Raw genomic sequence first — 18,802 nt, 5'->3', positions numbered from 1 at the left:
AATCTGCCATTACAGTAATCACCCATAAATAATACATCGTCGCTAAACCCGAGGGATAACCACCATATCGGTGTCCTCGGAAACGTGCATAGATTTGCTAATAGATCATCTTTAGTATTTGTGTTGGGCGAATCTTGCTGTGAGACGATGAGAACTGAGTTTTTCTCTTGATTCAGAATGCTTTTTTGTACGAAGCATCTTCAGTTGGTAGACAACTTTTTGTGTGATTCTAAGACTCTCGTAACAGCGAGACGTAACGTAACAAGACCAATTAACGTCCGATTTATTCGAAACGTATCATCTTAAAACCGCACGGACAGAGCCAAATGTTAAACCGATGGGCAGAAATTTTAATTGTTTTGTATAATAAAGAGCGATGGCTAAGGATCATACTTATGACGTTCTTTATTGCTCATGAGAACAGGCTTTGGCATAATACACCGCGACATGTGGACATGACCCAAACTGGACATAAACTGGTCCTGCGCGTGAGTAGTTCTTGTTACGTTATGGCCTATACAAAATCATCCAAGGTTCGGCTGAAATTAGCGACTAAGTTTGATTTGGCAAATTGATAGAGGGTGTTGCACAGCCCGATGGCTCTCTTCTTCGTAACATAGTTTACCACATGGCAATCCAGCCATTCATCCAACACTCAGCTATTTCTAATGTTCAAATAATGACGTTTTGCATGTTTTCAACAAAGTGTCGATGACTTATACATACATTCAGATGTACATGTAGAACAAAGGTTTTAAGTACGAATGGGTAGTTACGGGCTAGTAGATGGACAGATTATTGCAAGATCTAAGCTATTTTTTGATTTCTGTTTGCATGTGTTTCACTGTAATGCGGGGGGCCATAAAGGTTACATAATTTATGCGTTGGTCAGCAATAACTGACAAAAGAGGATTTTGACCTTTAATGGATTACGTTGGTAATAAATACATTTACGACATTTCATTCCGCTTTCAAATGGCGGACATCCTGTTACGCGAGAAATTTTAACTCCACCATCTGTTACCATAGCAACGCATGACGTCATTCGTAATCATCCTAAGGAAACCATTCCGAGCTGCTCTTTTCTGTTAGGAAATGTGTCTCTACATGAATATTCTAATAATATTTCAGTTATTTACGTAATTATGATATTTGGTCCCTGTCGGCTAACGCTAGCGATTTCTGAAAAGTAAAATGTATTGTTATTACTTCCGTGAATATGTGTTTTACACAGGGAAGCTAGTGCGTGCAATCCACACCGCACAAGCCCCGCCGTACTCTCTATGCCATCGTTACTGGCTGACCTCTGTCCCGTTACCCCTGGCAACGAGAGAGCGCGAATATCGTCTGCATGTCTCTTGAGCCTGGATTGAACTGGGTCAGCGCTCTGATGAGCGATTCGCTGACGCACGGAAAAGAGCCGGGAGTTATCAGGGGATCCTACTCTCCGTATGAAATATGATGCACGGTGTTATTGCGTTTTAGATGCTGGCAGTTGCGCCGGAGGACGAGAGAGAGGCTGCTGCAGCGTAGCCAGGACGCACTAGCGTGAACCGCGCACCGATAGTGCAGCATCACCAAGAGGCAACGCCAAATGGATGAGAACGCACTGTAAGGGTTGCCCCAAATGGATGAAAACGGTCGTGTCATCAACCTCACGTGACCGTCATTAGAGACCGGTGATATCGCGTCAGCCGTGAGTGCGACCGGAATTGGTGATCCTGTTTTTTCGCTGACGAGGATTTACCATGTTTCACAGGACTCGTCACCATCTCTACCCCGCGCCGACCACGCCACACCTGACGGAAATGCGCGGGAACTGACTCTAGTTTCCTCACCATGGAAAGGGAGTCCACATCGGTAGAGCCTGTCTCCTCTGACAGGTCAATTGACATCGAACACAACCTCATCTCGTTCGCAGACGTCGAGCAGTGGCTAGACGACAACCCCGAATGTTTTGAAGATTACTTTTTACGCAAGGGAAGGACAGAAAGCGTTCGAAAATGGCTATCGTTGCACCATGACGCAAACGAAGAACTTACGGCGGCACCGGTGTCGAACAAGTATGTGCAAGGAACCACGCTAGATACCAACACTTCCGGCCGACCACCGCCATCTAAAGCACACTTGCGGCACCAGTTCGCCCGATCACGAACCCGTAATGTCAACTTTGCCACCTCAGAGTCAGGAGTTTCCGTCGAAAAAGAGGAAAGCCGCGACTCAGAAAGAAACAAAGACAAGAGGATACGTTTTAGAAAAGCAAACTCCCTCCCTCCCAACCCTTCCAACATCCTTAGCATGCTTTTAAAATCCAACGTCCGCCTCCCTCGTGTAAACAGCAAAGATATCGAAGACAAGCGGCGCTTGAAAGCCGAAAACGAGCGGGAATTCTTCCTGGAGATCGTCAAAGATATGGCTAACGACCTGGACTTAACGTCGCTGAGTTACAAGATCTTAGTGAACGTTGGGATTTTGTTGGATGCCGATAGATGTTCGTTGTTTTTGGTGGAGGGTCCGAAAGGGAGGAGGGAGTTGGTGTCGAAGGTGTTCGACGTCCACGCGGGGACGAACGTTATGCCGGGATATGTGGGGGACAATGTGGTGAGGATCCCGTGGGGGATGGGGATCATCGGATACGTGGCAGAACACGGTGTGCAGCTGAACGTGCCTGACGCCTACCAGGTCAGTAGATTCCGTACTCTGCTGTCAATCATCCATAACCCCCTGTTGATCATGATACTCCTGTTGATCGTGTAATTTCAAATGTGCTGATTTTGTGACCAGGACATAAAATGACTTTTCTAAAACTCGACCTCAAAGTCGAAATACTGTGGATAGTGTAGTGTACTCGGACATAGCCTTTCTTTCTACATGGTATCTTTTACATAACATAATATTCACAATTCTTGGTGCTTTCTGCAATGCACACCTGTCAGTTAAACAATACATTTTGTATCAGACACATCCCTTATCATGAAGACACATGAAACGCTGAAGTGTTGTCTGCAGTACTATATAATGATGTCGAAAGATTTGAGAAAGCAGCCACGGTTTAACACGACATTGAATGAAGATCAAACCTTCCATTATCATGCATCACTAATATCATGCTGTTATCGAGATAAAGTTCTTTTGACAGCTCATCTTAGGGACATTGCTTCGTCTTGGTATACACTTGCCTTGAGAGTGTATGTGATTTGTATTGCCCTAGAAGCTACATAGATTTAATCATCCGTTACCAGCTGTTGATTATGATAACTTAACACGACATTAGATGAAGATTCAAATCTTCCATTATCATGCATTATCACTGATGTCATGCTGTCATCGAGATAAAGTTATTGTGGTAGCTCATCAATTGTTTCGTCTTCATATACAGTCGTCATGACAGTGTATGTGTTTTGCAATACTCTACAAGCTACATCTATCAGAGGTATACATAATGTTAGGAGGCTCTGATAAATATATATATGAACGTATGAAATCACTAAGATAACTTAAAAATAGTTTTATTCACCAGCATATCAGTCCGTATTCAGCATATGCTCTGTAGTGAACAAAATGGCGCCTACTGCGAGGGGACAGCTGTTCTGTTATGAGAAATTAGTTAAACTGAAAACATTCGATGTTTTATCGAGGTACAGTCATTAGTCAATCTGTCTTTTGCGGCTGCTGTCGCAACCGCAACAGGAGATTGGAAAGTGAATTAATTTAAAGCGTTTACTAACGCCAACAGTAACACGAATTGAATGTGTTAATGCATGATCTCCATCACAAAAGTAACAGCATGCATCCATTAGTTTCAGATGTAGCACTTGGTGTATTCAGCAAATTGTTTTACATTTCTCCAAACGGCCAGCATACTGCAAGCATGTATGTGTTTATCATCTTCATAACCACACAGACTGAACATATAATATATCGTACAAACATTAATGATAGAGATTAGAAACATACACTTTCCAAACTCAAAGCAGTCATCAAGTACACCAAGTATCAAATATTCGTATAGTTAATGTGCAGAATTGACCAACAGTTCCTGTACAGACGGACTAATACAGGGGCTACTCAAAGTGTTTACGCTCCAGTTTTCTATCTCCATATTACTTTTGATACGCGCGTATGCTCGGACGCTTAAATGGCAAGCACCATATGAGGCCTACGTGTAGGCTTGTCCCTGTCGCACAACGAGCTTTCGTTTCATGTTATTAGTTGGATAAGCAAAAGCCATTCGATTCGCCATGGGTTTTTAAGAAATGGAATGTATTACGTACTTCCTGTGTAAGACTCCGTAGCCTGTGAGAGGATAAACCGCACTATTACGTATATATGTATTACGTACTACAGGAAATGCGGCTTCCACATTCAACTAGTATCTTTCCCATGTATAAAACGGACTAATAAAAAAAAAACCTGACAAAATAGAATATCACAGAAAATCTGAATTATGAAATAAATTGTATATGAACACATTTAATATTAAACTCATGTGTGGTGGTGTTTTACCATAATCTGAGCATGAAAGCACAGCTAGATGTATCTAATACTAACAGCGAACGGCCAACATTGTAAAAATGCCTACCAGGCCCTAAAATCATATTGTTTGCATGAGCCTGAAGTTTAGCAGAAAACAGTTGCAACAAAAAGCTTACTGCTAAAAGGATTTCGAGTCCAGATGCTGTCTAGTTTATGGTGTTTCTCTATAATATGTTGAGGTGCCAGGGTAAAACAAAACCATTAGCGTTTAGCTGCCATGTCTGGACAAGACACAGATCCGCTTCAAACTACTGTGTGGTTCGGAAATAAGAAGGAAATAGACCAATTTCCTACATCAAAACGTGATATAACGAAGTTACGTCGTGTCCTTAAAAACAAAATAAGCACTTACATAAGTGTAAGAAAAGTACATCTGCTATCTCCATTGAACCACATGATATTTTCAAAAGATTCATCATTGCACGACATCTCATGTGATATACAAAGATTTCGCAAGTTTACGCATAATCGTTACTCTTACACTACTTCCCATAGAAGCGAAGATAATGCTGACTTATTTACATAAAACGGACGTGTGTCTTACGTGTGTTCCACACGTATGGATCTAAAATTGAGAGAATCAGATCAGGATGAGCTCCCGGCATGTGCGCTCTGTATGTCACCGACATCATTAACGTGTCCGAACGAACAGATCCAGATGGGCAACAAGTGTTGCACCTGGTGAAATAACAGGCAATTAGCGCGCTGGAGTAGTCGGTGAAATGGTCTCCGGATTGACGTGCGAACACCACATGCAGCAATCTTGTGAGACCGGATCTGCATTAGTCCAATCGATGGTCGTCTTCAAACGTACAGCTGCATCTACCTAGTTTCTCAATAAATTTCGGCAATTAAAACTGGTCGATGGAACCTCGCCGCTCGGTGATTTCGTTATGGGAGAGAAATATTGAAGACCCACCAAAACAGTTCCAGTGGCCGCAACCACAGTGTTGGCTGCAATTTTTGTTTGTGTGAAAAGAAATAGGTGGACGCCAGCTTTCTCTTGAGAAAAGGGAAGAATATACGTAATGCATGCGCATTTAAAAAAAAAAATCATTGAGGAACCGAAAACCGCGCTGTTGTTAAATCTGCTATCAGCTTGCATCCTAAGAATCTGCTATAATGATTGCATACAATTATGCTTTTGTTCTTCATAAAGAGTAAGTGTTGAAAAGTGCTGTCCTTCGTCCTGAACACTACGTAGTTATGAACCTAACAACATTGGATAGACACATATGTTCCACATACAAAGTAGTCCATGAATACTACACTGAATCATGAATAAACGTCTAGAAATAAAAGAAAAATTTGTATAATTTATGTACGTACCTTGTCAATCAACTTTCTAGATTTAGAAAAAAAGGTTAGGTTCAACGATATTAGTCTATTGCAACGGTGAATTTTCTCACAGTTTTATGAATAAATGTAACTCATATCTATTGTTAGGAAAATTCAACTAAGGTATAGAATATCCGTCAGTGAATTGATTCCTACGTGTTCTCATCATGATAACGAGAGAGTGAAAACTAAGGAAATTAGAAAAAACAACATCTCGCAATGCTACGGGTTTGAATATAAGATATAGAGAAACTTGATTATTCTGCAACTATTGTAAATAGAACTACACGTAGTTGTCAAAACGTCCATGATGGTCATATCATATTAGCAATTGTGATGAGACAGAATATATAAAGCACAGGAATCGTAGCAAGCTTAAGCAACAAACAAAAAGCTTCACATATGATATGATCTACTAGCATATGTCTTAGTGTATTACAGTTCTGTATATCGTAAAGTTTCAGTATAGATCCACCGTCCATTGATTTTAGCCCTTTAATATTTTATTGCTAAGTTTCTGACGTCACAGTTTTGACTGACTGATCCGAGAGAAGCATGCTTTTGAAATAAATGTCATACTAAATCATTCACCTATTTTATCCACGGCTGTGTATCTGGTATGTGTTTCTTCCTATATGCTCACGGAGATTTCACTGCAAATGTGGAGGATTTAGCCTTGAGTCTCAAAACCATTAGACGTCGGAAAATGTCGCCTGCAGGCATCTTTTAAAGTACAGCGTCAACTGAATGAGAGGAAAGCACAGGAAATCCAGGCTGGTATCACAAAAGACATGTATCACTTCTAACCTTTGATGCTGTTCCGTAGCAGGGATAACAGTACCCATGGCTCGGCAGCACTTAGGAGGCAAAATCTTACCATTAAACCAAGTCTATTCGTTCAGAAAGATTGAAGACTGGAAATGATGAAAAACCTTATCTTATACAGGAATCTTAGCTGACTTGTTCAAAGAATGAAATTGTCAGGGGACTCCCGTGTTTTACATCAAATGCATAAACACAGATGAAAGACCACGGACAACATGAAAGAGCTTAAAATGTACACAATTTTCGGTCCAATGACCTCTGCTACGTTAAGTTAAAAACCTTATCTTATACAGGAATCTTAGCTGACTTCTTCAAAGAATAAGATTCTCAAGGGAATCCCGTGTTTTATATCAAATGCATAAGCATAGATGAAAGACCACGGACGACATGAAAGAGATTAAGATGTACACAATTGTGGGTCCAATGACCTCTGCTACGTTAAGTTAAAAACCATATCTTATACAGGAATCTTAGCTGACTTTTTCAAAGAATAAAATTCTCAAGGGAATCCCGTGTTTTATATCAAATGCATAAACATAGATGAAAGACCACGGACAACATGAAAGAGATTAGAATGTACACAATTTTGGGTCCAATGCCTCTGCTACTGCATGTTACTTTTGCCGTATTTTTCACCTGCACAATAAAGTGCATTTCATCAAAGCGTTTGAGCTATGGTTAGAGACCTATTCGTGATTGATATACGCTTTCCATGGACTTTTGAATCGCACAGAATATCGCATCTTCCGTATCAATCTTCTTTACCACCCACTGGTGTTTAACAGACTAAGTTAGTCTAACTCTTCGTAAAAAACCAAAAAAACTTTGTACATTGTTCACTACAAGGCGAGGATTACTACACTTATCTACCCGATATATACTACCGCTATATCAAGACAAATCTAAGACCACACTCTACACACATTCGAATTCTAGCATGGAGCAACTGCAGCTAGCGTTGTAATACTTTTACATATATATCTATCGGCAATAAGAACTACTCTGGTCACAAATGCATACTTTAACCTTTGCACATGTAGCTTACTGTAAATTGCCAAAATGCTTTCTCTCTTCTGAAATAGCGCTGAGCTCCGTGCAATTGACTCTTAAAGCATTCGTCATGTAAAAACAGTTGTCACAAAAAATTGCAGTATTCAAGACACAGTAAAATACGTTCGCGGGGACACTCGAGAGAGTATACAAATACCTTGTTAAGCAAAACTCAAAGTACTCGGACATATGTTGGGATTGAAAGTTATTTTCCTGAATACCAACCTTTAATCATTGTCACTGGCCTTAAGAGTAGCAACTGACGTCAGAACGCTTCTTAAGGAATAACGCCAACCTAAAGGATTTCACTTGAAGGTCAAAGGCATTCAGATAAATATGGACTTATCAGGTTGCCCCTATGGCTCAACATCACAGTAGCTTTTGGATCGTTTTTGGATTTATACTTTATTATAATTATTATTATTATTATTCAACATTACCACAAAATCTTATTGAATTCCCACTTTGTTTTGCTGTAATAGAAGTGTTTATAGAGCATCAGAGCAATTTTCAGAAACAGCTAACTTGCTTTTTTGGGCAAAATGTTCGTTTACTTCGTTTAGACCCTTGTCGTGCCCTGTGGCTCATAGGGCAGCAACGTTCCTTGGTGTTTCTGTAGCAGGGTATATTTTGACAGGGTGGGGCTGCTAGCCCTTCTCCTTTATCATGCCCGAGGCACCTCTTTAAACACGGGACGCCCATTTAACAAGCCTTCCGAAAGACGGGTGCAGCCTTAACCGAGATGTCCCAACCCAGGATTGAACCGGGGTCTCCCAGTTACCAACTAATTGAAACAAGGAGATCAACTGTGATGCTGCTACCAGTTGATCTACACGGACATTACATTTTGTGATAGAACAGACCTAAATTGGTAGAGTAGTAAGATATCGTTTGTACGGTGACCCCAAAATGTCTAATCTATATTCCAATTAAGCTCTAAATTCACCATCCAAATAGATTTTATAAGTTGACTGTAAACCCATGCCCTATAAATAAACACGTTCGATGCACAAGTCTTCGATTGCAGTACCACTGTCACTGATCAGCTACAGTACTAGTACGCAGCATGAGAAAAACCAACGTGGTCTTGTGTATTCAAAAGTAGGGTAGAGTAAGTCTTGGTGACATTGCAGTGTTTCTATAACCTTTGACCTTACAGCAGGTAGCTTAATTTTCTCAAACTGTGATTGTGTCCGTAAAGCTAGCTTTTAACATTCCAGATCGATCTAGACTGTTTTTCCTACTCACGACTTTACAAATATTTTCGTCAAGCAGGAAATGCCTTTCTACGAAATTGACCTTGATTTCAGAGGGTCGCCACGTTTTTTGCAGTGTGTGTGAATATCATTGACTAGTAACTGAACTCCAAGGAGTTTTAGTGTTTGAAAATATAATCATAAGGTCATAAAACTGACGTAAACTGAAGTATAGTAAAACTGCAAACCAGGATATAAATACACAATGGCATTAGTGACAAGTTAATATTGTTTTTTTTTTAATACCGATATCTATTGTTGTACTTGGTGGGTAAGGCTATGGCTGCTTTTCTTGTTATTTTAAATCCTAGAATAATACATGTTTTGGCCATTCTAAGATTCTGGGAATTTTTTTTTTTAAATCAATTCGTAAGAACTACTAATAGCCTGATGTTGCCATCGATTTACGAAGAAAGGCGGCTCAATTGTTACTGTAGCAGCATTTTTTCACCCTAGGTCAGAAATATCAATGCTCGAGACAAGTATTGACTTCACTGACCCATTAGGAGAAGCAGGGGTTACGAAGGCTGCTCGGGAAATTCCCCACCCCATTTAAGGCCGGTATGTTTTTGGTCCACTCACACCGGGGCATACCCCTGCTCTTTTTCGAAAGATGTGGTGGGTTCTTTTGCGTGCTCAATGTGTGACTCTCCTCAAACACGGGACCTCCATTTACATTTTCCAAGTAATCTATTGACAAACTGTATTATAGTGTTTTAAGAATATTACAGGTGGAGTTGATTCCTCGATGGAAGGAATCATTTATTATGATTATGGTTAAATGAAGGCAAAGATATTGAAACGTATTGCTTTTGAGGTGACGTCTGCTTTAAGAACGGAAAGACCAAAATTGTATTTAGAAAAGTTCCAAACTGTAGACAACATTTGTCTTTATTTACCTTCGCCGAGAAGGTTATATTATCGGTTGCACCAGCTGTGGAGTTGGACTGTATGTATGTCAAGAGCATAACTCAAGAAATCTTTGATTGATCTTCGTGATTTTTGGTAGGTTAGTAGTGGTTATGAGAACAAAGGTCAAGTTCGAAAATGGTGTACCTGGCGTTTTCCTACAGTGCTGCAGTAGACTTTGTGTGTTAGCGTGTTTGTATGTAGACAATATAACTCAAGGAACTGTTGATGGATCTGCATGATTTTTGGTGGGTGCGTAGCGATTGTGGAAACAGAGGTCAAGTTCAAATATTAGTCACCTGGAATTTTCCTACGATACTGCAGCGGGCTGTGTATGTTTTTGTTTGTAGACAGGATAACTCGAGGAGATGTTGATGGTTGTGCATGATGTTATTTTTAATGTTGCTCGTGTGGAATTCCTGGTACACGGTAGACCACGCTTTCGCAGAGGGAGCTGTAGAGGGAGAAATAACGTTTGCACCAGGGGTGATATGTGCACTACGCTCTGCATACCGAACAACGCAATCGATGTCCATAGGCCACATACAAGTGGAAAGTGATATGATTGTTATTGTAATGGAGTCCCCTCTTGCGAGAGCCAGACACGTTTGGAATTGGTAAAGATTCCACAGGGTCGTGGAGGTTTAGGTAAGGTGTTTGTATCGTATGTGGGTGGAAATGGTTTACTTATCGTAGATAAATGAGTATATAGATACTGACAATGCGTTTGGTTATATCTATTTACTAAGACAAGGCCCTTTAGAATATTTTTCAGGACGTGGATAAAAGGAAAATGACAATAACTTTTGTTTGTTGTTTATTATAACCACTACGATAAGGACAAATCAAGGTTTTATCATTTCTATTGCTTAAAGTACCTTCATTGATAATTTTTACATTCTTACAGTTCTTTTGTTTTGAGACTAGACGTTATGCAACCACCGACATGAATGTATGCATATTAAACGTTATTTTGCAAAATATGATAGTAACTGTATAAGTTCCATTACTTATTTATGTACATTACATCAACTTACTGTCACCAGCTAGATTCATTTTGAGAGTTTGTAGTAGATTTTGAAGAGAGATTATTTTGTACCTTTGCTATGAACTTTCGTTAACTTGACAATATTTTCATACTAGATTTGAATCTTAAGCCTTATGTATACTTTTCTTAGCTGACCTTTCTATTTCAAAATAATCTCGTCAATATTTTGTTAAGTGCATAAGTTATGCTGTTCTGTCAGCTTGAAACATTGCTCTTTCTACATCACCAAATGAAATCCAAGCAATATTAAGGCTCGAAAATCGGATTTTGGAAGTCAATTTATTCTATTATTTCTATAGATGATAAGTTCAAACAACACTATCACAATATATAGAGACGTCCATGATGCAAAAATACGACATCGTTGTGACGTGAGAACTCACTGAAAATCGTCGCCGGGGTTTTTGTAGGCTCGCCATCAGGTACGTTTTGCGCAGTTTTAAAATGCTCAAAGTATGAAGTTTTTACGGAAATATGCTAAACAGTGTTAGTAAATGTCACTAGCAAAAATATTTCAGCATTTTTTTATTACAATTTTTTGCCCTAAAATTGCTTTGGATGCCTTTAACTCCGTTGTCTTTCTAGTTTTTTTTAATAACAAATCCTAATCAATTCATCTACAGGCTGTTCTTTGACCAATTTGCACTGTTTCTTCGCTGTTGACAGCTTAAATGCTCAAGTTTCATACGCCATGTATCCTACACTCCTTACAGTGCTAGAGGGTCGCACTGGCCTCAAAGTGTCAACGCCTAGACAGGTCAATAATGAACATTTTCTCCTTCGTGATAATCGAAATTTCAATTCTGTTGCCTTCATTTCTCAAAGGAATTCAGCCGTAAAAGCAAAGAACCCTAGTAATCTCCTTAATACACAATTTTCTATCGGGCTGAACACCTCGATTCCCGGAAGAATCCCGGAAGGGTTGACGAAACTGAATATTGATTTTTGCTGACTTGACCATTGATGAAAACACTAAGAAAAGGGTCAGTTGAATATTTGTAAGTACACCATTATTCCTGCATTTTCCACGGTTGAATTCAATCTAACTCAGATCCATAGATACATTTACACGGAGAGAGAAAGCAATTATCTATAGGCGTGAGAGATAAAAGATTCAGAGTCTTCTCCATTAAAACTTGATAAGTAAGTCACTAATAGCATAACGCAGACTTTATGAGCAGCTGTTTCCTTAATGGTATGCCTGAGGGATGTTCGTTTAGTATCTGTTAATCTCATGAACGTCAAGAGAAGTTCAATGAAATACTGTAGTGGGAAAAGGCGTAATAGTAATGGGAGCATACACTGGAAAGGGCGTTTATTTGGGTACAGATATGTCGTAGTAAATGTTAACCGACCTTTAAAATACGATTGTCCAAACACATGGAGAAAAATCTGTGAAACATGGCCAAATTCAGATGCGTCTGGCCACATGAAAGTTGGATTTATTTATTTTCTTACGCTTTCCAAATGTTTTCATTTTTTGTATGACTATACACCCTTCGATGGGTTTATTTCTACTTATCCTTCATAAATAATGAATTTTCGATGCTTGAAGTACATTTATTAATTTGAATTCAGATCCTCATCTATATGTCACTGATGAAAGATATTAGTAGTGGGTGTTGTCATAAACGTCTGACTCTTTAGACAGTTTAGCCAGTAGCTTGATTCATTTTGTATTATCACATAGCCGGATGGCGTCGACCAATTAGAAGCCTCTATCGCTCATGTGTTATGACGCCATAACACACCCGTTCGACCGTTCCATTATGTAGAGGGGGAGGTTATCTTTTTGTCAACATTCGTATAAAGTTTATTTGTTCCCAAAAATATTTACTATCTTACAATAAATCAAATATTTTGTAAGCATATGACAAAATAGAATAAACTATGTCAATACAAGACAAATCTAAATGGCGGAAAGAAAACAGTATTCAGACACCCAGCAGGGAGGAATGATGTTGATAGATAATAGAATAGATTTGAAAAAGATTTGACATGCCAAGATTGCAATGTTATTAAATATTATCTGTGGAAATTTTGGTTTTCAAAATGAAATCTATCATCTTCTGTACAAAAAGGACAAATGTAAATTCGTACTACCGATATCTAAAATGGTATACCGGATATAAAACAGCGAAACAGCACGATGTTTCTGACTGTCATATTCAGTACAGAGTATAGTACATCTACAATTTGTGGTGAGTTGATGATATTAGTTTGCTTAGTAATTACAATCCATCAACCTCACATTGTGTCCATTCTATCATATCAAATATCACAAGCTGTCCATCAAAGTCTGCCTCGAAAGGGTGCATAGAAAAGCGTGAAAATGTAATGAAGACAGGAGGGCGTATGTGTGTGACCTTGAGACAAAGTGTGATGGTACTTTATGTTTGGCAGAATTGAAATTACAAGGTGTTTATTTTTTTGTGGGAATATACTAGTACACTATTAGCTACGAACTCGAGTCAGGGGAGGGACCAGCTACTCGAGTTGTGCAGTAGAGTGCACGGTACTTACTTATTTTTGAAATAATTTTTTCCGGGGCAAATTTTGGTCAGAATTGTCCATTTTCTGCGAGGAAGGACAGATGAATGTGACTTTTAAAAATCTGGCCATTAGTTGATTTATGTCATGTCTTGATCTCGGATTGACCTCTGAACCCTTCTTTATGGTTGGACTGATATATTAGGATGGGGGGTGAAATCCTGGTCTCATCTGAAGCTTCTGTCTTTAGCTCGTTAAAATGCTGGAATTGAACTCCCGCTTTTTTTGCCTAAAGCAACCTGACAAATCCAGCTTTGCAGGGGTGGTAAAGATTTGAGATTTGAAATGTAGATACATGTCTTTTAAAGTGATTGTTTTTGATGGCTTAACCATGTGTGGCATAGGAATGTCCATTTGGAGGTCCCTTCCCGTCAGTGCCCCTGATTTCTAAAGCGGTCGGGTCAGAAGTGAGTTTACATATTTCTTATACCTATGCGGAATATCTCATCTCATTTAACCCTTAGTCGAAGCATTTGGTCTTTGGGGCACCACAGAATATTGGCAACCAGTTTTTTTTTTTTAATGTTTCACGTAGTGTCATGCCTGTCCATTCTCTGGTATCATCCTCCCATTTCCACCGTTTCCTGCCCTTTTTCTTCTTCCCTGGTCATTTCCTTGATGGTGATAGTTTCTGTGTGTTTCTAGTACATAAGGTTATTGAAGCCTCTTGAACACAGCGCCACTGTACGAAATGGCCTCGGATCCTGACGTATCCTGACGTGATCCGAAACCTAAGATCTGGAAGAATCCGAACGGATCCAGGGCCGTGTATTTCTCGCGATCGGCAGGCAAATGGGCATCCAAATATTAGGACTCAAGGTACCACTTGCATATTTGAGTTGTGTAAGTGGTACCATGAGTCGCAATATTTGGATGTGCATTAGCCTGCCGAGAAAAATACGGCCCCGGATCCGTTCGGATTCTTCCAGATCTTAGGTTCCGGATCACGACAGGATACATCAGGATCCGATGCCATTTCGTGTAGTGAGCAGCCCCCCTAATGGCTGTTTTCAATAAGACATGTTATCGTTACATAATTGCTTGTGGCGCTCCTAATTTCGCTTCTCGTTATGACACAAACGACAGACAATACATCACCTCGTTGTGTCACAGTATTGATGCTACGAGATAAACGAAAGAAGACATCTACTTTATCGTCTTATTAAGGAGCACAACTTTTGCTTTTTTTCTTATCCATCCTTGATACACAACTACAACGTTTTAAATTTTCAGTCTGTAAGTCAACAAGATCAACATTTATGCTAGCGTCATATTGAAATATGTCAGACCTTTATCTCAATCTAAGTCTGTGATCATTGCACACATCTTCATATTCGTGGACTTTTCATCGAAGATGTAGTAGCGCCGTGTTTTTTTCTTCTTTTAGATGGGTTTTTACATAACATAACTAACAGAGGCTCATCGTGTATTCTATTACGACTCTCTACTCACTGTTTAAAAGGTAAAGCAGTCATCCTCAATGGGACTGAAGCATACTGCTAGCTAGTAGTGTACTGCGGCTTCGCTGCGGCATGAGTTAGAAGAAGGTATTATCTTCAAAGTTAGACGTAGAATGTTGGTAACATGTTAACAGAACATCGCGTAGGTGAAACAGTGGGTCCATGTCCCTACACGCATCCATCACACCCGACAGTGATGAATACTGTTAATAAGGCGCACCTCACCATGTGTCGATCCGGCTCTCCCGAGTCTTGTCGAAGGATTATTGCGTCGGTGGTGCTGGAAGATTAAAGGATAGAAAACTCCACCGAAATGTGATTTCCCACTCGCGGCACGAAGCGTTACACGCTCTTGATGAACACTGAACTGACTCGTTTTGACGGGCTTACCAAATGAGTGGACTGGCAAAGACTGATCATCAGTTCCTACTTACTATGTGACATAATTTCATTACGTATCTCATTCGTCAGTGTGCCCTTGTTATTTGATTTGTAAGACCTTGACTTTATAAAACAGCTTAAATCAAGCCGGACGTTTTCTCAGCAAGCTTCTATAAATAAATTATGTCCAAATGATTGTCCAAAGTTTGAAAATATAGGAACCCTAAACAATTATCCTTTTATAAATGAATAAGTGATTATCCTTTTTTCGGTCTTCAATCATTTTGATAAAGAACGCAACTTGCAGCTTACAGCTGCCGCTACTAGGAACGGAAAAGCTTCAGAAAAATACACCCGAGACGTCCTTCGCTTTCTAACGTCCATTAGAAAGCTTCAATATAAGAACTATAGTGCATCCCAAAGGTCAAAATAACGGCCCTCCCATGAGCCATAAACTACACATAATTGGGCCTGTATTCCCTCTTTAAATGAAAGTCGATATGAATGTGCACTGTATATCTCATAATAGTGCTTCTAAAACTCTCAGTTGTGTTATACGTGACAGATATATGTTACATCCTTTTTCGATATGAATTTGCGCTGCATATCTCATAATAGTGCTTCTAAAACTCTCAGTTGTGTTATATATACGTGACAGATATATGTTACATCCTTTTTGCTTCGATTACTCAATGCAGAGTGGTACTGATGTCATATGTTTTCTTTTCAAACGAAGTATGGCCCCTCATTAGGTTATATTAGCATGCACTGCAAATGAAACATGGTGAAGACATTATAACTGAACGATCAAAAAACAATGCAACGATTGTCATCTATTTCTTAAGGATGCGGTCCCAAAGTGACTGAGTCTATATCACCCCTCATCACGGTTCATGACTGGAGTGGATTTCCTGATCCATACATCCTCCTTAATCCAACGTGTTAAACGTCGGTGGAATAAAGCTCTTGGCTGTGTACAAAGAGTCTTTTTATCCATTATAACTGAACATTGCAAGCCCGCTGTCTAATCGTTGCTTAATACACGAAGAAACATGTTTTTGCACTGAATGCACAAAGACAGATGTTAATTGCTTTACTTTCTTGGGTAAAAGAAAAACGGTCGGTAACATGTGCTTTTCTTAACTTCTTCGATAGAACATTTAGATTCAGTATCTTTATTCAAAGACCATAACTAGGTTCCCTACCGCCAAACTCCCTTGGTACTTGCTATCAAAATTCTCCGCCTACCTGAATGATCTGTTGCATATTAGTTACGCTGTTTTAAGGTGTCACTTTGGTCACGTTTGGTGTTGCATGCTGAGGCCATGAGGTCAGAAAATAAGCACATACTTGGTGTAAATTTATATCGGTACAGTACCGGTACTTCATGATCCGGTATTTTGGACCTGTACCGAATCAATTTTCACGGTACAGTACCGGTACGCAGCACTAGTAGAAAAACACAATCTTCAAGATTTATTGATGTATTCTATTATCATTTATTACGCTGCCGTCTTACGTATACGATAATTGGAAGACAACGTCGCAATCAGGCCTTGTAATGTGAACGTGACGAAAATTAACGAATCCTTTTTACATGAGGTCTATTAAAATATCACATTCATAACTCATTTCACTAATCCACATACATATTAAAACTGAGCAATAATTCATCAAGCAAAAACGAATGATCAGAGCTGAAGGTATACTCTGTTATTCAATTCAAATCAGCAATAACAGAACATATAATTTTTTCTAAAGGCACCGCACTCTTTTTTACTTTGTGCATTCTATTCATCAAAGAGAATGTTTCATACTGTAAAGCTATATACCAGTTCCATGTTGTCTGAATAGAGCTATGAAAGAACAGTTTAGACAAATAACAAAGCAATAGATTGTTACGGTGTAGAAATAAAAACGAAACTACATGTATATAGCTTGTTTAGGATTAATTTATGGGGCTCTATATTCTCGTCACGTTTTCAGGGGCAATAACCCCTCTTTAGCAATCAACCAGTGAGAGGTGATAAATTCGACCCGTAACGAGTTTATCAACAAAATTACCACCAGATGCTGAGAAATAAAAGCATCTTCAAAATGATAACATTTCCATATTTGCAATGTTAGTTCTATTAGCTTGAGTAGGCCATTTTATTGGATTCATTATATCACTAAGTTTAGATTTTTCTTTACTATTTAAGTTGTGATTTCCAACTCTTTTCCCGTCGCCCACAATTACAATTTACACCGTACTTTGCCAACCTACGCCGCAATATGCAACATTAGCATGTGCACGAATTAACATATTGATTGATTCTCATGCAGACGAACGGGATTGATGCTTAATTTGGTAATGGGAAAATTCTCTTGTCACTGATGATGATTAAAAGTGATGCATATTTTCTGTGGAAACCGTTGCAGTGACACGTCCTTGGGATTAAGGTTTTGTATTTCCTTCTCTCCTATGGTGATGACAATTAAGATATTATCCCGTGACCGGATATTCCGGCTCCCTGCTGCCTTTGCTGGCGATGTTCCAACAAAATGCGAGCATAAGTAAAGCGACAAACGTTTAGCTAAACGAGCCGTATAAGCGCATCAAAGTTAGCCTTAATGGGGGACATTCCGTACAGACGGTGATAAATTACAGTTACCGTTTCCTTACACATCATCTATTCATCTGTCTGTATATAAATCTATCTTTAAGTGGATGGAGATGTCTTGTTAACAACATCTGGCGATGGTTTTAAGGTTGAATGCAGTTTGGGCGTTTATCACGGCATTACCTTCTTTGTGCCTCTTTTCGTGGAAAACTTTGGCTGGCAGCGGGAGTTATGTAAAAACACCCTGAAGGCAGATAATTACTTATGGCTTTGACAATATGATCCAAATGCCACTGAAACACGACTTGGCGGAAAGCATTCGTCATGCAACTAAAGGAAAAAATTACACGATGTGGAATACAGTCAGATCATACAGATGCGTTTTGTTTCAAACCATCTTTGACCATTGATTACATGTAATAGATATACGACTGGTTTTACAACGATGTATAGAAATTATTGTACACAATGCTTGTTTTTATCCTGTTGAAAGTAGAAACTTATTTTAAATCAACCGTCGCGTAGGAACAGTAACCAAGGTCCATGATCTTCATGCTCATCGACAAAGAAAAGATGATGTACTGATGTCACAATGACACCACTTTTCACTGTGATGTTGTGTGTGTTTGTAGGACAGCAGATTCTGTGACGAGGTGGACAAGTCGACAGGGTACCGGACCAGGTCCATCCTCTGTATGCCCATCAAGGACAGCGAGGGTGAGGTCATCGGCGTGGCGCAGGCAATCAACAAGAACCCGGATGGAATGCCGTTTGAAGAAGAAGACGTTAAGGTATCTTTTATTTATTTATTTTATTTATAAGACTCATCCATTACAGAAAATGGAG

At 39.4% G+C, this 18,802-nt stretch overlaps 1 protein-coding gene across 1 annotated transcript in view; it reads left to right on the top strand.

The window, feature by feature from the left end:
* The first annotated feature begins 1,424 nt into the window (after window positions 1-1,424).
* LOC136446027 (dual 3',5'-cyclic-AMP and -GMP phosphodiesterase 11A-like) overlaps window positions 1,425-18,802 on the top strand; it is a 40,557-nt gene continuing 23,179 nt past the window's right edge. The window contains exons 1-2 of the mRNA XM_066444296.1: window positions 1,425-2,682; window positions 18,589-18,747. Of these exons, the coding sequence (XP_066300393.1) occupies window positions 1,840-2,682; window positions 18,589-18,747 (1,002 nt within the window). The 5' untranslated portion in view covers window positions 1,425-1,839. The remainder of the gene's footprint in view (window positions 2,683-18,588; window positions 18,748-18,802) is intronic.

Source organism: Branchiostoma lanceolatum, chromosome 12 (genome assembly GCF_035083965.1).
Source record: "Branchiostoma lanceolatum isolate klBraLanc5 chromosome 12, klBraLanc5.hap2, whole genome shotgun sequence".
Taxonomy (NCBI): domain Eukaryota; kingdom Metazoa; phylum Chordata; class Leptocardii; order Amphioxiformes; family Branchiostomatidae; genus Branchiostoma; species Branchiostoma lanceolatum.
This window is presented reverse-complemented; position numbering and strand designations above follow the sequence as displayed.